Source organism: Bos indicus, chromosome 23 (genome assembly GCF_029378745.1).
Source record: "Bos indicus isolate NIAB-ARS_2022 breed Sahiwal x Tharparkar chromosome 23, NIAB-ARS_B.indTharparkar_mat_pri_1.0, whole genome shotgun sequence".
NCBI lineage: Eukaryota > Metazoa > Chordata > Mammalia > Artiodactyla > Bovidae > Bos > Bos indicus.
This window is the reverse complement of record NC_091782.1, coordinates 21882226-21905466: the sequence shown is the minus strand read 5'-3', so window position 1 is coordinate 21905466 and position 23241 is coordinate 21882226. Positions and strand designations below refer to the sequence as shown.

The following is a 23241-nucleotide window of genomic DNA, read 5'->3' as shown; positions in this document are numbered from 1 at the left end:
TCTTTCAAGAGTATATTTTGGTCTTCTTGTCCAAGACTTTCTCATGAGGTTTCTGCCCAGGGAGCCCCATCTGTTTTTTTTACACTAAGGTCTTCTCAAACTTTTGAGTCTACGAAGAACATGTATTTTCCTTGGAATTTTGTTTCATTTGGTTCAGTAGCAAGCTTATCAGAAGGTTCATTGTTCTTTAATAGGAAAGGTACAAGAATGAGGCTTCAGTGTCTCACTTCACATCAAGTGCAGGAGTTGGAACTTTGAATCTCCAAGAACTAGCAAAAGGAGCTGACATAACCAACAATTAGACCTTTGTCTCATAAACATCTGGTGAAATCTCATGTAAATAGTAGAGATAATGATTGTACATGCCCAGGCCTGCACTTGACATCTACTAGTGGGGCTCAGTACATCTTAGCTACTGTTTTATGGTTGGAATTTGAGTTCCATACACTCCTTTTTTGACTTAAGCAATAGCAGTCTACTTTCTGTAAATGCATGTTATGGAGAAAGTGAACCAGTGTTTGCCACATATCTGCCGTGTCCCAAACACTGTCTAGGTGCTTTGCATCTGCTTTTATCTAGCAAGCTTCAAGGCCCTGTGAGAAACAGGTATTAGAATTAACATATATTTCTGTATTTTGTTGAAAGCTGTGTCAGCCATGTATGTACCATTATTATAGGTACCACTAAGAAAGCAATGAAAACATTGTGAATTATAGTTGTTAGATACAGCCCAATTTCAGACATGTTAAAGCATTTGAAGTGTGACAGGTGATAGAAAAGTCTGGGAAACAGATTCTTGGGATCTTGGGACTGGGTATACCCTCCCTCCCTAACACACACATACTTAGACATGCTTTCTTTCTTTTTTTTTTTTAGTAGCCTTTACTTTTTTATTAATGAATTTTTTTGTTTGGTTGCACCACGTGGCATGCAGGATCTTAGTTCCCCAACTAGGGATTGAACGTGTGCTCCCTGCAAGTAGAAGCACAGAGTCCTATCCACTGGACTGCCAGGGAAGTCCCTTTCCTAGCCTTTAAAGGTGGGATGGTTTGACACAAGCAATTTATTTAGCAAACATTAAAGGAACACCCATTTTGTTTCAATGTCTGTACTAGGCACTAGAGATACTAAAAGAAAACACACATTATATACAATGGAATACCACTCAGCCGTTAAAAAAAAAGAATGAAATTTTGCCATTTGCAGCAACATGGTGGACTTGGAGGGTGTTACGCTTAGTGAAATAAATCAGACAGAGAAAGACAAACACTATATAAATCACTTATATGTGGAATCTAAAAAAATACACCAGACAAGTGAATACAACAAAAAGGAATCAGACTCACAGATAATAGAGAACAAACTAGCAGTTTGGAAGGGAAGCAGGGAGGAGCAAAATAAGATGGGGAGAGGGAGGTAAAACCATTGGGTGTAAGATAGGCTAAAAGGATATACAGCCGATATTTTGTAATAGCTGTAAATGAAAAGTAACCTTTCAAAATTATATTAAAAAAACAAAGAAAACAGACACACACCAAAACACACAGAAACAGAATCATCGCTCAAGATGCCGGCATTTTATAGGAGGGGTGCATGTGTGAGCCAGATGTTGGAATATCCTCTGTGAAATGGCCATACAGGGGACTTGAAATGGGCTTTTCTTTTTTTCTTGGGACGGTGTCTCTACATTCAGAAAAGGCTGAGTCTATCGGTGGATGATAGAGACGGGGAGTGGGAGGTAAAACTATTTTCTGCCCCTTTAATCCACATCCTTACTGGCTTCCTCAAAAAGTGCATTCGAGAGAAACAGAATCAATATTATGAAAAGAAGCTTGTTTTCTCCATGAATTACCAGTGCTGGATGTCATATTTTGTTTTTTTAAAGCCAAAACTCATATTCAGACAAAGTTTAATATCTTTCGGTTTTGGCCTGGCTTCTCCATCCTATGTTCATGAGACTTGTCTCTTCATCTTTTATAACCCAAGTGCCAAAAGCATATACACTGACTGTTAAGGAATTATATTTCAGTCAGCAGTAGGCTTTATTGTACACTAGTTAATTTCATTGTTTTGATCAATTGTGCGTGCGTGCTCAGTCGCTTCAGTTGTATCCGACTCTGTGTGATTCTATGGACTGTAGCTTGCCAGGCTCCTCTGAAAATGGGATTCTCCAGGCAAGAATACTGGAGTGGGTTGCCACGCCTTTCTCCAGAGGATCTTCCCAACCCAGGCATCGAACCCGAGTTTCTTTTGTCTCTTGCATTGGCAGGCGGGTTCTTTACCACTAGCACCATCTGGTAATTGCTTATTCCTCACCATTTCCTTGAGGGAGAGACAGCTGTCATTTCTAATTTCCGTATTACTTTTTTTTTTTTGTAACAGAAGAAACTTTGATTTAGCCACAGTTTGGGCTGAGTCAGGGGCAGGCTGAAACGACCAAACATTAAAATGGCTTAGGGAAAAAAGTACTAGGGAAAGAGGTGGAGGAAGTGTTTGGTTTTTATAATCATTTATTTACACAATAAGTAAGTGTCTTTTGAGAATGATATGAAACACAGAAGCCATACAAGAAAAATTAAATTACTTAATATGTATATGAGCCAGAAAACACCATATACAAACCAAAGACAAAATAATAACTGGGAAAGTTGCAATATAGGGTTAATTTCCTTTAATAATGAAGGATTTTTGCAAGTTAATTAAGAAACCAACCATCCAAAAGAAAAATGGATGGTTTGTGAATAAGCGCGTGCACAGAAAAGAAATCCTGAAGGCTCTTAAAGGTATAGGGATTTTTTTTTGTAACCTTGCTCAAAATAGAAAAATTCAAATTGAAACCTGCACTGAGATGCAATGTTAACCTCTTAGACTGGCAGAGAGAGAAAGGTATAACTCCACTCTTGTGTTGTAAAGGGAATAGAGAAGGTGGAACAGTATCCATTGCAAATGGGTGTCCACATGAGCCCGCCCCAGTGGAGGGCCATCTGGCATGGACCAAAATACACGTGTTTTGACCATGGAGCCCACTCCTAGGAATACATCTTACATATGTTCTTTTTAAAATTTACTTTATTGAGGCATATTGTAAATCAATGTTGTGTTAATTTCTATTGTACAAGAAAGTGTTTCAGTTCTCTCTCTATATATATACACACACACATTCTTTTTCTTATTCTTTCCCATTATGGTTTATTACAGGATATTGAGTATAGTTCCCTGTGCTATACAATAGGACCTTGTAGTTTGTCCATTTTCTATGTAGTAGTTTGCATCTGCTAATCCCAACCCCCCAATCCACCCCTCCTCCACCTCATCCTACGTATATCCTTACATACATCCTACATACGTGCAGAATGGTTCAGGTAAATTATTCATTGTAGCATCACTTGCTAGTAACAAAAAGGTAGAGGCGACACAAATGCCCTTCAATAGAGAACTAGTTATGTAAGCTCTGGAACATCCATACAGTGGAACAGTATGCATTTATCCAAACCAGTGAGTCAGCTCTTTATGTGCTTAACCTCAAGATACATTTTTAAACAAAAAAGTGCAAGGTACAGAACAGGATGGACCTAAACTGTGCTACCATATTGTAAAAAAAAATTGTAAAGAATGAAAGAGAAGGTCTGGAATAGGGTGAAGAATATATGTACCTACCAGATTGGTGTAAGTGTAGACTATTCTGGAAGAATACATGGGGAGTTGGTAACAGTTAACACTGGAAGGAAAATGAGAAGCTGACATCATTGATTAGTGAGGGGCAAGTACTTTCAGAGTTCTCTTTTGCACCTGTACCATGCACTGTGTACCACATATAGTCTAATTCTAATGGCATAAATTCAACTAAGATTTTTATTAAGTGACACTAATTTAATCAGATTTGGGAAGTTCAGAGAATTTGAGTCAGAAAGATCAGCTTGAGCCTACTTATTTCAAGGTCATGTGTTTTTATGAAATTATTTTCTGTCCACACTTCTAAAAAAAACCATTCTAAAGCCTTTATTTAGCATCATGTAGACTATTTCATTATAATACTTGTTAACTTTAAGACAAATATTAAAATAACTTACTGGCAGCTACCAAAGGCCCTTTGGAACAATACCTCAGCCTCTGGTTGGGTGGGTCAATACCATAAGATTGATTGTCTGCATGCATGCTAAATCGCTTCAGTCCTCAGTCGGCCCACCAGGCTCCTCTGTCCATGGGATGCTCCAAGCAAGGATACTGGAGTGGGTTGCCATGCCCTCCTCCAGGGGATCTTCCTGATCCAGGGATCAAACCCACATCTTTTACCTCTCCTGCATTGGCAGGTGGATTCTTTACCACTAGCACCACCTGGGGGGAGGGGGAGGGCGGGGTTGCCTGGTGGCTCAAATGGCAAAGAATCTGCCTGCAGTGCGGGAGACCAGCGTTCAATTCCTGGGTTGGGAAGATCCCCTGAAGGAGGGTGTGGCAACCCACTCCAGTATTCTTGCCTAGAGAACCCCCATGGGCAGAGGAGCCTGTGGGCTACAGTCCATGGGGTCGCAAAGAGTCGAGCTCGACTAAGCACACCGCCTGGAAACCCTACCATAGGATTAATAAACCCCAATTAAAGGATCAAAGCTACTGCACAATAAGTCTCCATACATATCTTAAGTACACAGGTACCTGGAAAATTATAAATTCACAGGACCTCCTTTTATATAGTTGGATACTTCTATCGTGTCTTAAGGCAAGCTTATGATTCTTGCAGTCTTTTTTTCGTGATGAGAGTAGTCCCAAGGCTTTTTTTTTTTTTTTTTGTGGGAAAGGTTTCCTAATGAGCAATAGGTCTCACTGAGTGAGGTTTAGGGAACCCTGTCGTTTCCAACAGGGCCAACTCCTCCTGTAATGATGGGGGCTGAGCCCTTGTAAGGCTGGGCGGTGTATTTGATTGTGAGCTGGCTCCAGCTGTGAACTCAGAGAGCCCCCCTGACTTACTCTCCTCACTTCCGTTTTTTGAGAAAGCCGGTTGGTGAATCAGCTCAGGGTTGATGTCAGCAGCCTGGACAGCTTGCAGACACACACGCGCTCCGCAGCTGGGCGGCCACGCCCTCCTCGCCTCCCTCCGGAGCCAGCTGGTTCTTACCAGCTCTGGCAGCTTTATACCGCATTGCTTGTGGCTTCCTGTGCCTGTTACCCTGCACGCCCAATTCTCTTAAATTCTCTTGCTTAAGGCAAGGATTGGCTAGCAACCACACCTTGGCTTAAATGTGGCTGGTTTTTTAGCCCTTGGGATTCAGTTTTGAAATGAACTCTTAAGATCAGGATTAGCAAATGGCATGTATATATACGCTATAGACAGATGGCTTCCCTGGCCCGTAGCTCAGTTGGTAAAGAATCTGCCTGCAGTGCAGGAGACTCGGGTTCGATCCCTGGGTCAGGAAGATCCCCTGGAGCAGGAAATGGCACTCCACTCCAGTATTCTTGCCTGGAAAATCCTATGGATAGAGGAGCCTGTCAGGCTTCAGTCCATGGGGTTGCAAGAGTCTGGACTCGACTTAGGGTCTAAACCACCATGTATAAGACTATAGCAACTGCTTTGACTGGGGCTTGAGATGCTTAAAGGAGAAACACCATGGCCAGCTAACCTGTTGTTGTTCGTGGCTAAGTCCTGTCTTCCTCTTTGCGACCCCATGAACTGTAGCCCGCCAGGGTCCCCTATCCTTCATTGTCTCTGGGAGTTTGCTCAGATTCATGTCCATTGAGTTGGTGATGCTTATATAACCTGGGCAGATGTTTATATAGAATCTTAAGTAAGGTTGCAGTTGAAACACAATTCTTGAATTATTCTGTGCTTGGACCAATCTAGGGTGGGTTGAGGGTGTCTTTCAAAATAATACTCTAGTGGTTTTGGCATGTTTGGGTCAAGTTAATCCTGAGAGCTTCCTGAGGGTGGGTGAGTTTGTTCCACACGTTTTGCTATTGGCTTGCAGCTCACCTGGGAAATGCATATTTTAGTGTTCACTCAACTCTGCTACCTCTGTTGTCTGGCACGGGGGTTCCCAGGGACCTTGAACATCTTGGCATCTTGACATTGTACTTCTGTTGCTGCTTCCATCTCCTGACCTCTAGAAAGGAGATCTAGAAAGCATTAAGGCTGCAGTGTCTTAGCTGCAATCATTGCCAGTGTCTTAGTGGCAATCATCGCTTGCCAGTTGATGATTTAGATTTAAATGTTAGCTCTGTCCCCTAGTTATGCAATAGAAGCCCCTCTTTGCTTCCCTTTCCTATAATCTGGGCTGGGCGGGAGAAGTTAAGAAGGAAGATTGACAGAGCACTTAACAGTCAGAAGCTTAGGAAAAGTTTGGGGAATTTTTGCCTTCAGGTTATTTGGCCCATAGCCCTTCTTTATGTATTTATTGTCCTCCCTTTAAAAAAAAAGACTCCGGAAGCAAAGAAAAATTAAAGCATAGTACAACGCACATGCATAACCTACCACCTAGATTGAACAATTATGTTTTGACATCTTTGCTTTATCTGTGTTTATGTGTGTGTATGTGTATATGTGTATTTCCACTCCACGTTTCTTTCTGTAAGACTTCCCTCCAAATTTGTTAGAACTGCCAACCTTTCTTTTAAAGGTTTAGGAATCATCGTCTTCTCAATTTCCTCTTTTTTCTTTATGTTTGCAAAACTTTTTCCTGAGTAAACTTGGCTGCTGTTTCTCATGACCCCTTTCTCTGGATTGTATTGAAACAAGAATTCACACTCAGAAAAATAAAGTCATTGTTTCCTATCAGCAGGGACTTTAACGAAACTTTCCCCTTTTATTGGCGGTGGGATTTTTTTTAAGGGAGAAATCATCTTGTACAGGAATTCTTTAGTATCTGAACTTAGGAATTAAATAGATTCAGGTACATATTTTGAGGAGGTGGGGCTGGTAACCATCATTATCTGAACTCTCATTTAGATCTGAAGTCCAGGAACCACATAACTTTGGGTAACAAAACCTTTCTTATTATCTGAATTCCTTTTCTCTAAACAGAGGAACCACATAGATTCCAGTATCAGGAGATACTTGTATGGTAAGGAGGAAAGTGCTCGTTTTTTATCAGAACCCAGTCTTACATACCTACGTAGACCTATCAAAGGTCATGAAATTTAATTTGATGTTGGCAGCTGGGAGAGTGGGGGAAACAAGCTTGAGATAATATCATCATCCTTAAATAGTTGTAGTTATCTCTTTATTTGTGACTGTAATTCATTTGAGATAGACCTTTAGTGGAAATTGAATTTGTGTTTTTTTAAGTAGTCACTGGTCTGTTGGGATCTGAAATATTTTCTAATAGAAAACAAGGTTATTGGCCACAGTTGAAGTATCTGGTATTTACATAATCTCTCATCTTTACCTCCGGGCAGCCATCCAGCCTGGGTGCAAGATCTGCCATTGAGTTATGGGTCCTCTGGCTCCTGCAGTCTGATGGACAGGGCAGAGCAGCTCCCTCTGGTCATGTGATATCTTTGTATTGAGTTTACAGGGTTTGTCAGTATCTGTAAGTACAGTGAGTCTAGACAGCAAGTGATATGACACAGCAAAGAGGATTAACTTGGATGGAAACTAGATCAAACCTGATCTTTTTTTTTGAAGTTTTGTGGTAAAATACACGTAACATGAAATTACTATTTTAATCATTTTTAAGTGTACGATTCAGAGGGATTAAGTCTGTTCCCAGTGCTGTGAACCTTTATCATCCATCTCCAGAACTTTTTCATCATCCCAAACTGAAACTCTCTGCCCATTGAATGATAATGACACATGATCTTTGCTCCTCTGTCTCTGGTAACTACTGTTCTACTTTCTGTCTCTGTGAATTTGCCTATTCTATGTGTGTCTTATCAGTAGAATCATGTAATTTTTAATCTTTTGTGTCTGGTCTGTTTCATTCAGCATTAACAGTTTCAAGGGTCATCCATGTTGCAGCATGTATCAGAGTTTCATTCCATTTTAAAATCTGAATAATATTCCCTATATGTATAAACAGCATTTTGTTTAACTATTAGCCTGTTGATGGGCATTTAGGCTATTTGCACCTTTTGAGTATTGGGAATTGGCTGCTCTAAACATTGGTATACAAGTATCTGTTTAATTCCCAGATTTCAATTATTTTGGATACATATGCATAAGTGGAATTGCTGACTTATATGAGAATTTTTCATTTAACTTTCTAAGAAACAACTACAGATTTTAAGTGAAAGTGAAAGTCGCTTTGGCCACCTGATGGGAAGAGCTGACTCATTTGAAAAGACCCTGATGCTGGGAAAGATTGAGGGCAAAAGGAGAAGGGGACGACAGAGGATGAGATGGTTGGATGGCATCACCGAATCGATGGGCATGGGTTTGGGTGGACTCCGGGAGTTGGTGATGGACAGGGAGGGCTGGCGTGCTGCGATTCATGGGGTCGCAAAGAGTCAGATACGACTGAGCGACTGAACTGAACTGAACTGAAAGTCGCTTAGTCATGTCCGACTCTTTTGACTGTACAGTCCATGGAATTCTCCAGGCCAGAATACTGGAGTGGGTAGCCTTTCCCTTTTTCAGGGGATCTTCCCCACCCAAGGATCGAAGCCAGGTCTCCCACATTGCAAGTGGATTCTTTACCAGCTGAGCCACAAGGGAAGGCCATGAATACTGGAGTAGGTAGCCCTTCTCCAGTGGACTTTCCCAACCCAGGAATCAAACTGGGGTCTCCTGCATTGCAGGCAGTTTCTTTACCAACTGAGACATCAAGGAAGCCCACAGTTTTAAAATATATTTTAAATGTAATTGTGACATCATATTTTTGTGTGAAATTTGATCAAAATCTGTATTTTAGTTAATAATACTGTATCACATGTTAATTTCCTGTTTTTTTTTTTTGTTTTTTTTTTACAACATAGTATTTCTGTATATTCTCAGAATTGGATTAGAAGTTTCAAACCTCAATTTTTTTTTTTAAATCACTAGATAGTAAGCTTTCTAGCCTTTTAGCAGTAACACTAGATGTCTGAATAAGTGGAACTGTATCAAAATTTTGAGTGAATATAAATTAGAAATTTAGTATTCTATTCATACTTAGTTAAACACGTGGAATCAAAATGTCATAAATTTTTTAGCTAGACAAAAATGGAGAAGTTTTCTAAAATATATATTACATTATAATACTATTTATGTATTTGTGTGTACAAATGCTTTTCTATTACACTTGATAAAAGCTTGAAAAAGAACAACAATGAAAGAGAGACAGAGAAACTGGAGAACGTAAATGAGATGGGAGCGCTAAACATGAAACAGAAAAAGTGAAACAATGAAAGTAAAAGATGACCATATAGTCCAGTTGTTTTGAAACATGGCTGCTCATTAGAATCACATTTGGAGCTTTGGAGAAAATAACAGTGGCTTCTGTCATCTTGGGGAGGTTACTTAAACCCCTTTGAGCCATGGTTTGCTCATCTGTAAAATGGAGCTAATAAGAGCTACCTTAGCATCAAATAGATTTGTATATTCGTGTTGCATCATTTAGCTGAGCATTGATGATGACGTTTTTTTAAGTCCTTTTTTGTTTACTGGAGCTGAGTAACAACTGGTCAACTCAGATGGAATAACAATTAGTTTCCATTGAATTTAGCAAATGTGTTTTTGAAAACCATCTTTAAGTGATAGAAATTTTCACAAATGTGGCATAAGAATTCTTCCTACTTTCTAAGTATTGGATGAGATCTGGAGGGAAGGTTCAGTTGGAAGGGAGACTTTTGATTGTAAGGTGCTTTCTCCTTAACCCTATCAGGCATATTTGGCTACAGAGGGGAGAGAGAAGGGTCTTATGGAATCTGACTGGGTGATGCCAGGAGCCAAGGGGTTAAGTTGAACCATTTTGGCAGATTGGCAAAGGGCATTCAGGCTGGGTAATTAAGGCTTCATTTCAGGAGATCACTGATGCATCAAAGTTGTTAATTAGTTTTATGAAAACAGATTGTACAACCACGGGGAGATTGTAATTGGGTAGTAATTGAAAATAACTCAGTGCTAAACCTTAGTTGAGGAACCAGTGGGAGTAACTTGGAAGGAGAAAGGGAGCTGGGGGGTCTGCAGGTGGTGAGGGGAGAGAACGAAAAAGCCAAAAAGCCGTAGTGAGACAAACAATAAGCGAGACAATGTGAACAGAGATGACCTAGAGTAACCTTATTCTTTTAGAAATGAGGAAACAAGTCTGAAAAGGGACAAGGTTTTTCTAAGACCACACAGCTAGTTATCCATAGGTTTCTTTTCTTCCCTTGCCATGATGTTCCAGGATTGGCATGACTTTGATTCTTAGGAGTTGACTTTGAAGATCATGAAACATGCTGAAAAGAAGGCTTCTGGGGCTGGAGTCCTCCACCCTTTCATGTTTGCAGAGTATCCTCAGGGATGCTGTTCCATCACAGGAGAGAAGCAAAATCTTCTCAAACCCTTGTTTTGTTGATTTACCACCCTCGCCGTAACTACATCTTCTGCATCCACGGTCCACCATCCCTGGGGCTGGAGAAACTCTTCAGGCTTCCACAGTGCGTCATCCTAGGAAAGGCCAGTCAACAGGGAAGTGAGTTTTGGTTTGATATTAAAAGAGGAGAGTTAATTTTTCATTGGGGTATAGCTGATTTACAATGTGGTGTTAGTTTCGGGTGTATAGCAAAGTGATTCAGTTATACATCCACATATATTGTGATATTGTTGTTTAGATCCTTTTCCTGTAGATGTTGTTACAGAATACTGAGTTCCCTGTGCTACATGGTAGATCCTTGTTGATCATCCGCTTCATCTATGGTAGTGTATGTGTGTTAAGAGGGGAGTGAGTTTTGAGCTTCAGTTTCAGGTTGTGATTTGACTGCGCACCCAAAACGGGCAGGTGGATTTGGGGAGCTGGTTGAGGGAGGGAGGGGTGGGTTGCAAGAATAAACTAGAGTTTGCTCTTTCCGGTGCTACCTGGGACAAGTTACATCATTGTTCTCACCAACGCTGCCCAAGCCTCTGTAACCCAGAGACATTCAAGGCCACAAATCTCAGTCAATAGCTTGTGTACCTAATCTCTTTGATTGGTTCCTTGTACTCAGTGGTTCTGGTAAATCAGAAAGGCAAGTAGTCAGCAGTGAAGCTTTAGGTATGACTCAGGTGTCAAGTATGGTGAACCACTTATCTCTCTTTTCTTATCCGTTTGGACCAATAAATACAGTATCTGGAAGGACAAAGTGCATTTGCATGGAAACTAATCAGGAGAACATTTGGGGTTCATTTGGCCAAAATCATTGGGGTTTAGCGATTTACAATGTGGTGTTGGGTTTATAGTTTTGGGTGTATAGCAAAGTGATTCAGTTATACATCCACATATATTGTGATATTGTTGCTTAGATTCTTTTCCTGTAGATGTTATTACCGAATACTGAGTTCCCTGTGCTACATGGTAGGTCCTTGTTGATCATCTGCTTCATCTATGGTAGTGTATGTATGTGAAGAGGGGAGTCATGTCAAATCGTGTGGTCTGGAGCTTCACACCATAGACCCATATAGATTTGGGCTACTTGGGAAGCTCTCTCCTCACAGTCCCTGCTCCCTCCCCCTTCTTGGTCTGTCTTTCTGTCTAACCCTTATTTCTCAACTGAGTCTTCTAAGTTAGCATGATTACCTCATGGCTATAGAGCAAAAACAACTCTACTATTCAAGTTTCTCCAAAGGAACTTCAAATATCTATCTGGTGGATCCATTGCCTTTACTGGCCAAGTTTTCCCAGAGGCCTTTAAGTCAGTATTTGCCTCGCTGCAATAAGTTGGGAGGACTGTTGTCCTTTTGTACCTGTGAACGCTTAAGAAAAGTACAGAGAGGTGCTCAGTCAAGTAGATGATTTTCCAGCTGTCCTGTTCCATGGCTATCAATAAAAATAAGAACTATTACAGCCACATTTTCAAGTTAACAGAGGGAAAACACACTTACCAGTGGTGAGTGTGTTTTTAAAATAACATTGTTTTTCTAATTATAAAAATTAACGTTCCTGTAGAGGGGCTCTGTATCAATATAGAGGGGTGGGATGGGGCAGGAGATGGGAGGGAAGTTCAAAGGGGAGGGAATATATGTATACCTATGGCTGATTCATGTTGAGGTTTGACAGAAAAAAACAAAATTCTGTACAGCAATTATCCTTCAATAAAAGAATTAATTTAAAAAAGTTAATGTCCCTGTAGAGCATTTGGAAAGCTTAAAGAAGAAAAAGGAATAAACTAAGTTACTCAGGATCTCTTTTGTGAATATTTTGATAAGTTTATGTTCAGATCTTTTCCAGGAGGATATAGCCTGTTTCTGTAGACATCTGGCTTTCTTGTTTAGAGCATTTGTCTTCTTTTTTAGTACCTGAATCTTTTTATAAGTGCTCTTTATTTGCTATAAACTCAATACTGAACCATGAACTTTCTGAACTGATAAAGAATTAATTATTACACACATCCTGAAGCCCCGATTTCTTTTTTTGTTGTTTATTATTTTTGGTTGCACTGGGTCTCCCTTGCTGTAAGGGGGCTTTCTAGTTGTGGTGAGCGTGGGATACTCTTCGTTGCAGTACTCTGGCTTCTCATTGTAGTAGCTCCGCTTGTTGCACAAGCTCTAGGTGCCTGGTCTTCAGGAGTTGAGGCTCGCAGGCTCTAGAGCACAGGCTCAGTATTTGTTGAGCATAGGCTTTAGTTGCTCCACAGCATGTGGCATCTTCCCGGACCAGAGACCAAACCCACGTCCTCTGCTTTGGCAGTGGACTCCTATCCACTGTACCACCACGCAAGTCCAAGCCTCAATTTCTTGTTAGAGAAAGCACAGGTAATACAATGTTTGAGTTTCAGTGTTGCAAACCAATTTTGATAGATATTGTCAACAGACAAGTAAAGGGAGGAAAGAAGTTTCTAGGGGCAGTTTTTTCTTTTTCTGATAGGCAAAAAAATGCAGGTAACTCTAGAGAAATCTGGAATGCAACCAACTACTGTGTATCTTGTACCTAGTAACAGATATCTCTACTTGGTAGCAAAACTGATTTTCTAGAAAGATGCTTGTCAAACAGTCGATTGTGAGCGCTATTGTGGAGATGCTAAAACCATTCCTAGTGGCATTTTCCCATTCACTCGACTCACTGCTAATGATTGGACAGCACTGCTTCAGCATTCTGTCTTTCCAAATTGTGTTAGGAATCATGTGCTTAATTTCCACTGATAAGATCCTTTGGTAAAAATGGGGGGGAAATTAAATAATGAACTGAGTTCAGGAAACAGGTGGGTGGACTTCTTAGTCTGTTGGCATGTGACTTGTGGGTGGGAATTTCTTTTTAAAGCAAGAATAGTGCACTATATATTGGCTGACTGCATTATCCGTGTACTGGAGTGTAGACAAGTGTTCTTTGTCTAATTGAGTTCATGAATGGCCATGTGCATTTTCAAGGAGGAGGGGCGCATGCCAAGGCCTAATGAATTCAGATCTTCAAAGCATATCTATAAGGGCTTCCCTGGTGGTCCAGTGGTTAAGACTTGCTCTTCCAGTGTAGGGGGTACAGATTAGATCCCTGGTCAGAGAACTAAGATACCACATGCCTCAGGCCAAAAAACCAAAACATGAGACAGAAACAATATTGTAACAAATTCACTAAAGGCGTTAAAAATGGTCCACGTTAAAAAAAAAAAAAAAAAACATATCTGTAAAGCTTGGCTGTGGATCAGAAGGGGACTGGTGGGAATGCATGTTATCCAAATCTTAAGCTTGCACTGGCAGCAGAAGCAGGATGTTGGTGGTTTGTACAGGGGACAGATGCTTTGGGGACATTAGACGTGCCATCATCAGAGGTCTTCAGAATCTGCACTCAGTTGCAAGAATTTATCTGGGCTCAGAGGTTGTAAAAGAAGCAGTTGTGCTTTTCTTTGTACATTTTACCACTGGTCAGCGTCAGGCTTTGAGATGAGGGTCAGTGTCCTCCTGATTGAGGAACTTGAAAGTGTTTCGCTTGACATGCATGGAGTCAAGTCATGAGGTTTATAATGAGGGTGATTAATAGCTCTGGGAAGAGCACACATCATCCCTTGAACCCTGCCCTGTGTCATCTGGCCACCTGGCTCCCGGATATCCCTCCCAGCCAGAAGAGCAAATAAAAAGATAAGTCAACCGACTGGGAGATGCCACCAGTGCCTGCCACATTTCTAACCTATGGTGTCAAATGACAAGGGCAAGTAGAGATAACCAGCTGGGCTGAGTTGAACATTGGCTTTTTCCCAGGATCTGTGTGCCCTCTTGGGCCTCAGTTATTTCACCTGCAAAATGGGGTGATACTGCTTGTCACTTCTGCCCATCTTCCATGTGCATCCTGGTACAAGCCACAATTATACCTCACTTGGGCACCATGGCATCATCCTACCTGGTCTCCACACGGTTGAGTCCCAGAGCTAGTTTGAAATGGAAATCAGGAGATGTAGGGTCTAGTCTGAGTTTTGCCACTTCCTGGCTGAGTGCCCTGAAGACAGTCACTTATCTTCTCTGGGCCTCTTTCCTTACCTGTAAAGAGAACGGTATATTCGTTTGCAAGGGCTGCTGTGATAAAGTATCACAGACAGGGACGCTTAAGCATCCGAAGTGTATTTTCTCACAATTCTGAAGATTAGAAGTTTGAGATAAAAATGTTGGTAGGGTTGATTCTCTATGGTGTGCAGAAGATGACCATCTTCTCTGTGTTTTCGTGTGGCTTCCCCTCTGTGTGTCCGTGTCCTCATCTCTTCTTACAAGGACATTGTTCACATTGGATGAGGGGCCCAGTTGTACCTTCATTACCTCTTTAAGGTCTTGTCTCCCAAAATAGTCATGTTCTGAGGTATCAGGAGTTATGAATTCAACATATGAGTTTTAGGGGCACACAAATTCATCTCGAAACAGACAAGAATATGCTGTATATTATCTAACCTATTTCCAGTGGTACAAAATTATATTGTAGGTTGGGGATCTTCCTTTTCACTTTGTTGTCCAGTTACACTCCTGTGAGGTAACAGCTTGATATACACATAATTCCTCATTTTTAATCTTCATACATAATCCTCAGGTGTATTTTGAAGGGTTTATGAGTCTGTGTGTATGTGTATGTATTGCTAGATAGCAATAATGTAAGTTATGGACTGTCAAAATGGGAGAATTTCTCTATAAAATGTTAAGTGGAACAAAAAGAGTCTGGAAAGGGCTTTTAATTTCATTTTTCTCTATAATTTTTTAATTAAAAATTTTATGTTTATGTTTTCAGTTGAAGTAGAGTTGATTGACCATATTCTGTTAGTTTCTGGTGTGCAGCAAAGTGATTCAGTTATATATATATATATATATATTCCTTTTCAGATTCTTGTCCATTATAATTTCTATAATTTTGGACTATGTAGTTCACAATGGTTTGTTTCTTCCCACAGCTGGACACTGACAAGCTGGCTCTCCCCATGAGCCCCAGTCCGCTCAGCCCCAGCCCGATCCCCAGCCCCAACACGAAACTTGAGAATTCCACGCTCCTGACAGTGGAACCGTCCCCTTTGGACAAGAACAAGGGCTTCTTCGTGGATGAGTCTGAGCCCCTCCTTCGCTGTGACTCCACTTCCAGCGGGTCCTCCGCGCTGAGCAGGAATGGCTCCTTTATAACCAAAGGTACAGATGGCTGGCAACCCGCATTCGTTCTTAAGTCTCCTCCAGAACAGCCCCTGGGATCTCTCCCTCTATCAGTTCCTCGTTCCAGTAGGAGTAGGATCAGCTGCATGACCTACTCTGGCCTCTGAGGTGAGGCTAGCCTATGAGAAACTACATCATTACCCACCCGGGACCTGCCTGGAAAATCTTTACAGCCCCTCCTGTCTGGCTGGGAGCCTGTGTCCAGGAGTATCAGTCACCCTTAGTCCTCATGATGTTATCAAGTGTTTCGGGGAAAGTCCGATAACGTGTAGTCTGGCAGGGTTTTCTTTTTTCCTTTTTGCAAATTATTTACCAGGCTTGTAGAACACAGGGATTTAAAGTATAACTTATCTTGAGAGTCTGGAGTATAGGTTTTATTGACTCAAATTAAAATTCACTCTATTAAGCTTGGTTGCAAATAATGTTTTAAAGATTCTGGACTGACGCTTTTGGTAAATAATCTGCTACTTGCAGTTCTGAATAGCAGGGTAGGGAATTAACAGGTATAGTATATTGATGACTGACTTTTGTTAGAAATTTCCTAGTTTGGGTAACACCAGTTATATTTTACTGAAAGGGCTATATTTTATGTTATAGTTTACATATTTATAAAATATATTCTATTTTACATGTTTATATTTTATATAGTCATATATTTATTCTTATAAAGATTTATATTTTAGTTTGTAATTTGGTACATATCATCTTTTAGAGAATACATTTTATAATGGTAATAATAGTTTAGTTTCTTACCCCATTTTAAGATATGACCCAACAAAGCATTATTTTATTTATGTGCCTTGGCTCTTAGAAGTTTACTTTTAAAATATAACAAAGTGAAAGTCGCTCAGTCATGTCGAACTCTGTGTGACCGCATGTACTTCTCCAGGCCTGAATGCTGGAGTGGGTACCCTTTCCCTTTTCCAAGGGATCTTCCCAACCCAGGGATCGAACCCAGAACCCAGGTCTTCCATATTGCAGGTGGTTTCTTTACCAGCTGAGCCACAAAGGGAAGCCCAGGAATACTGGAGTGCATAGCCAACCCAGGAATTGAACCGGGGTCTCCTGCAGGCAGGTTCTTTTACCAACTGAGCTATCAGGGAAGCCCAAAATATAACAATGTAATTAGAAAGTCAGATGAGCTGATTATTAACTTGGAATGTTTGTGGGGGAAAGACTGGGCTGATCTTTGCTTCCTAACACACACTACAGATGGGGAAAGTAGTGACATTTCTTTCTTTTAAGTTTTTTTAAGTATTTCAGCATCCTCCTGAGTTTTGGAAGAACTTAGAAGTCACTTGAGTCCAGGCAAAATGTCATGTTCCATTAACAACCCAATCAAGCATATCCTTAGGCCAGTCTTGCTTGTTATCTTATGCACAATATTGGCAAAACCCACCGTGGTGTTTACAATGTGCCAGAGCTTCACTCCCTCACCTTGTCGGGGGTGGGAACAGCCTGGGGAGGGGATCACTGTCACCTTAACCTTCCTGTTCCCTAACGCGGTCCCTTTACAGCTGTCCTCTCCCCTCTCTTCCCTGCAGAAAAGAAGGACACAGTGCTGCGGCAGGTGCGCCTGGACCCCTGCGACTTGCAGCCTATTTTTGATGACATGCTCCACATCCTGAACCCTGAGGAGCTGCGGGTGATTGAAGAAACTCCGCAGGCCGAGGACAAGCTGGATCGGCTCTTTGAGATCATTGGAGTCAAGAGCCAGGAAGCCAGCCAGACCCTCCTGGACTCTGTTTATAGTCACCTTCCCGACCTGTTGTAGAACATGAGGAATACTGCACTCTGGAAATTACTCAATTTAGTGGCAGGGTGGTGTTTTTTTTTTTCTTTTTTAATTTTTATTTTTTTGGTGTGTGTGTGCGCGCGTGTGTGTTTAACGGAGTATATGGCCAGTGTTTTGAGTTCTTTCTTTTTAAAAACCCATCTGGGAAATTAGCATATAAGCCTTTTCGACTGTTTCAGAATATCCACCACTGAAGTTTTTTTTTTAGGTTCCCTATTTTCTCTGTTTTGCCTTTGTATGTATTCTCAAAATTGTTCTGTGCACTTTAAATTCACTTAATGAACCACAAAGGCAGTGTGGCTTTTCTCACACACTGGATTGTGAGGCTCTTAACTTCTCAAAAGTGTCATGGCATCTTATGAATGCTATAAGCCGTCTTTGTGTCTCAAAATCCACTTCTGCTTTTATTATTACTATTTTATTATTCGTCATTTATGGATTTTCTTAAGGGTTCGAGAAATGTAAGACCCCATTGAGTTACTGTAATGCAATTAGATTTTGAGTTATCTTTTTAATATGCCTTTTTGGATAGTTCATGTTCATGGCTGGAACTTGACCACACTGTTGCTGATTGTATGGTTTTCACCTGGACACCGTGTTGAATGCTTGATTACTTGTGCTCCCCTTACGCTAATCTGCTCTGGGCTGGAGACATGAAGTCCTCACAAGCCATCACGACTTTACTATTCGAGTGGCTTGACAACCAGGCCACCAAAGAACTTGAACTTCATCATTTAGGGATTGAGCTGTTCTGGAACCTATTGCTGCACTTTGGAAAGTCACAATTGAAGTGCTGGTGACAACCGGCACCTTTTCCAAAGGGAATTTGCCCAGCTTTGCTTGACAAGATGTCTTGTTTTTTATACACACATAGTCAATAGGTCCAGTCTGCCCTCAAGGCCTTGGTCTTGGTGGGTTTCCTTCATTCAATCACTTTAATTAAAAATGGCTGCAGCTGTAAGAACTCTTACTGATATATTTGCAACTCTGCTCCCATTTATAGACGTGCTGTCTGATGCTCAGTTGATGGATTCTAGCAAAGGTGGTGTGGACTCCCTTTGTGTGGGTGGGGTTTGTGGGTATAATGGTGAGGGACTGATATCAGAAAAATGCCTTCAAGTGTACTAATTTATTAATAAATATTAGGTGTTTGTTACTTGAGTAGTTGAAGTATATTTTTAATCCTTGTCTTATCTGTGTGTTCAAGGCAGAACTCTTTGATCAGTCTCTTGGAAAAGTATATTCTAAAAACTTAAGCTTTTCTAGGGACTTCTCTGGTGGTTCAGTGGTTACAAATCCGCCTTGCAATGCAGGGGACCTGGGTTTGATCCCTGGTCGGGGAACTAAGCCCCCATGCTGCAACTGCTGAGCCTACGTGTTCTGGAGCCCGTGGGCCACAACTAGAGAGCCCACTCGCCACAACCGGAGAGTCTGCGTACCTCGACGAAAGACCCATGTGAGGCAGCTAAGACCCAACACGACCCAAGAAGGAAAGAAAAAAGCATTTCAAAAATTAAAAAAAAAACTTCAGCCTTTCTAATTTGTGAATCATGCATATTAGCAAAGATTTGTGTTTGAAAAGGCACCTGGAAATTTCATAGACAAAGACTTCCAAGCATTGAAGGTGACCAAGCATTTCCTAGTTTTGTGGAGATGAATCTGAGGCTTGTGCTTTTGAAATTGTCTCTACTTTAAGAAGTGAGGATTTGGAGGTGGAGAGGTTTAATTGCTGACTAGGCCTTGGACTCTATGCTTCTTACTCATTTCCATCTAGGAAACTAACACTCGTGGGCGGATCTATACAAGTTCACAGACTTCTATATGAAGCCCCATTGCCCCTGAATAACTATGGGGAACTTTCTGGGAAGTATGGCATCTTATGTGGGTGGGACATATTACTTTCCATTTTATCTATTATGTTATAGTTTACATTTCCCGGCATATCCCCCTTAGCTTGGGAACCCTGGCTCTACGGAATTCTCACAGTCAGAACCCTCAGCAACTTTGAGTTCCTCTTTAAGTAAGAAATCGGAAGTAGATACCCAGTCTGAACACTTTGACACCCATGTCAGTGACATGAAAGGGGTTTTCTGCTTTTGTCTACTTCCACGTGGCTGGTTTCTAGAGAGCCATCCTGGGATTTGGTTTCATGGCTCTTGGGCCAGGTTTCCCTTCCTCTTTTGTCAACAGAGCACAGAAACTCTTCACAAAAGGAAAAGCTAAACCAGAATGGGTCCTGGATGGTAGTAGAGACAGATTTTTGTTTGTTTCTCATAAAATTTCAGGAGCACTGTTTACTTTATGTGGGGGTGGAAGACATGAATGAATGAGTCAGCATTGTGGTTATTAAATTTGTAAATTCTTCATAGCTTGGGGATGCTTTTGTTTATTATTTCCACAGCTTTATACTTTATTGTGGAGAAGGAAATGGCAACCCACTCCAGTACTCTTGCCTGGGAAATCCCATGGATGGAGGAGCCTGGTAGGCTGCAGTGACTTCTCACATTTATCCTATAAGATAGGAGCTATTATGCCTTTTTATAGATGAAAAGTAGGCTTTATTTTAAAGGCTAAGGAACTTGCTTAAGGACCAACAGAAGAGCTGTAGAGATCAGACTTGAACTTGAATCTGGAGACTGTTTTTTCAGTACTAGAACCTGAACCAGTACACGTTTGTCAGAGATCACGTGATGAAATGTATCTGGGTTATAGGGGAAAATGCTATACTTAAGTTGAATGAATAAGGTGGCTCAGATAGTAAAGAATATGCAGTGCAGGATACACAAGTTCGATCCCTGCGTTGGGAAGTTCCCCTGGAGAAAGGAATGGCTACCTGCTCCAGTATTCTTGCCTGGAGAATTCCATGAACAGAGGAGCCTGGCGGGCTACATTCCATTGGGTTGCAAAGAGTCAGACACGACTGAGTGAGTAACAATTTCACTTTTTCACTGTAGGGAAAAATGTTATACTTAACCTGAATAAATAATTATGAAAGTATAGTGATAGGCTGACAGCTCTTGGTGACGCAAGGGGAAAGGAACATAGGAATTGTGGTTAAACAGAAGTTTAACATTTTTTAAAAATTAATTTTTATTTGAGTATAGTTACTTTACAATGTTCCCTGGTAAAGCGTTTGCCTGCAATGCGGGAGATCCGGGTTCAATTCCTGGGTAGGGAAGATCCCCTGGAGAAGGAAATGGCAATCCACTCCAGCACTCTTGCCTGGAAAATCCCATGGACGGAGGAGCCTGATAGGCTACAGTCCATGCGGTCGCAAAGAGTCGGACACGACTGAGCCACTTCACTTTACAATGTTGTTAGTTTCTACTGTACAGCAAAGTGAATAAGCTATATGTATACATATACCCCATCTTTTGGGGATTTCAGAAGGTTAATATTGAATTAATACGACATATATAGCTATTCTTAAAAAAAAAGCTAAGGCTAGTTGCACTATTAAAAAACAGCTTGTTCTGGTCAGAGTTAATGATAATATGATTCGTATACTACGTTGCTCACCTTGGAGGTTTTCTCTCTGGTTGGAGCTGCCTTACTTTGAGGGGTCTGGGAAACTGGAAGGTCTCCAGTGTAGGGATGAGGGGAATAGACAGGAGAGTAAGAAACAGGAAGGGGAGCAATTGTTGGGAAATCTACACTTGATGAAGATCCATGGAGGCAAGAGAAACACTATCTTGAGTAATCTGAAAGGCTAAGGAAGGGACAGTTTATTTTTCTTTAGAGAGTCATGCTGTTTCCTGTGGGCCAATTTAGGCTAAATGCAGGGGAGCTTTGAAACAATTAGAGAGGGCTGGTTTTTCAAAGGAGAGAATGGTTCCCACTCTCGGGAGACGTTGGCTGTGCCTCAGTGCTCCTCTTGTGTAAGCAAGCATTATCTTGGAATGAGCAGGTTGTTAACAAGGCAGATTTCCAGACAGTATGATTCAGGAGATTTGTGGTGACATGGAAAATGAGCTTCCCCCATAATTTTTCTGAACACCCTCATTGGGCCACATTGACAAAAGTGGTTTAGATTCTTGACTCTGTGGACCAGAGACCAGCCAACTACACCATCTGGGAGCTTTTAGAAATGCGTAGTTTGAGGCCACTTTGCTGTGCTCCTTAAACTTTAATAAGCAATGAAACACTTGGAGATCTTGTTAAAGTGCAGATTCTGTTTCAGCTGTTGGGGGTGGGGGTAGGTACCTGGACTCGGATGCTGCCGGCCACCAGATCACATTGAGCAGTCTGAGATTAAGCTTTGGTTTCAAGGAGGCTTACAAAGAATAGCACTTATATGAGAGAAGTTTATACCAACTCCACAGGAGAGATGCTCCAAAGAGATTTCCAGAGTCAGGCAATCCTGGTCAGAACCTACAGCAACTGGAATCAGCCAGGGGAGCTTTGAGAAATGTAATGCCCAGGCTAAACTCCAGACCATTTATGTCAGAATCTCAGGGATGGGACCCAGACATCCCATCCCTGGATGGGGTGTTTTTGAAAGCTCCCCAGGAGATCCTGATGTTTTCAGCTTGGACAACTGCTGATATAAGAGTGAATCAAGAGTGTGCTTCTAAAGCCCTACCCCAGATCTGATGGGTAAATCTTACAGGGAGGTAACCTGGGAATCTTGCTGTCACCAGTTGCACTCAACTCTGCAGACTTGCTTTAGGCCCCAGAGCACGCCTGCTCAATCATGTCTGACTCTTTGTGACCCCATGGACTGTAGACAGACTCCTCTGTCCATGGAATTTTCCAGGCAAGAATACTGGAGTGGGTTGCCGTTTCCTCGTCTAGGGGGTCTTCCTGACTCAGGGATTGAACCCGCATTTCCTGCATTGACAGGCAGATTCTTTACCCATTGAGCCACCTGGGAAACCCTTTAGGACCCATAACCCTGCTTTAACGTGTTACATAACTGTTAGGAATGTATACACTATCAAGTCCAGTTGGGGCAACAATTTATGGCTTAATTGCTCTGATGAACCCACCTGCAACTAATCAATTCTTGTGGCTTTAAGCATAATATATAAGGTATGATTAATCAAGAATATTTAGGAAGGGATGTTATGAATGCATAATTAAACAAAAACACTTGGGAAGTGATGTTATGCTGATTTATGTTTCCATATATATTTGATTGAAGGTTTACCAATTTTCAAAGAAATGAAGTAAGATATCATGAGACATAAAAGCTGCACTGATTGAATCGTAGAATCTCAGACTTCTGCAACCCCTGGACCACTAGGGTGTCAATCTCATTGTCCAGTCCTGTAGATGCAGCAGCTAACCTACCTTGGCCCTCAACTTGAGAAAAGTAAACCCAATCTTTTTTTTAGCAAAATTGTAAAGTCCTTACCTTTGTACGGAACCTTGGATATCATCCAGGGAGCCTGTGGTTTTCAGGTGGGAGGTTAGGGCACTGATATGAATCATGACATTGTGGCATCCTGGAAAGAACACTGGATTTGGGATCAGAAGTCCTTAACCTACAGCTGCTGTTGGTTAAGACCAGAAAGGTCTGGGACTTCCCCGGTAGTCCAGTGGCTAAGACTCCGCACTCCCAATACAGGGGACCTGGGTTCAATCCCTGATCTGGGAACTAGATCCCACATGCCACAACTAAAGATCCCGCATGCCATAATGAAGGCCCCACCACTAAAAGATTTCTGTGTGTTTCAGTGAAGATCAAAGATCCTGCTTGCCGCAGCTAAGACCTGGCAAAGGAAAAAAAAAAAAGATCAGGAAGGTCTGAGCA

At 41.4% G+C, this 23241-nt stretch overlaps 1 protein-coding gene across 1 annotated transcript in view; it reads left to right on the top strand.

The window, feature by feature from the left end:
• TNFRSF21 (TNF receptor superfamily member 21) overlaps positions 1-18642 on the top strand; it is a 63918-nt gene extending 45276 nt beyond the window's left edge. The window contains exons 5-6 of the mRNA XM_070778077.1: positions 15442-15670; positions 17236-18642. Coding sequence (XP_070634178.1) covers positions 15442-15670; positions 17236-17465 — 459 coding nt within the window. The 3' untranslated portion in view covers positions 17466-18642. The remainder of the gene's footprint in view (positions 1-15441; positions 15671-17235) is intronic.
• The last annotated feature ends 4599 nt before the right edge of the window (positions 18643-23241 follow it).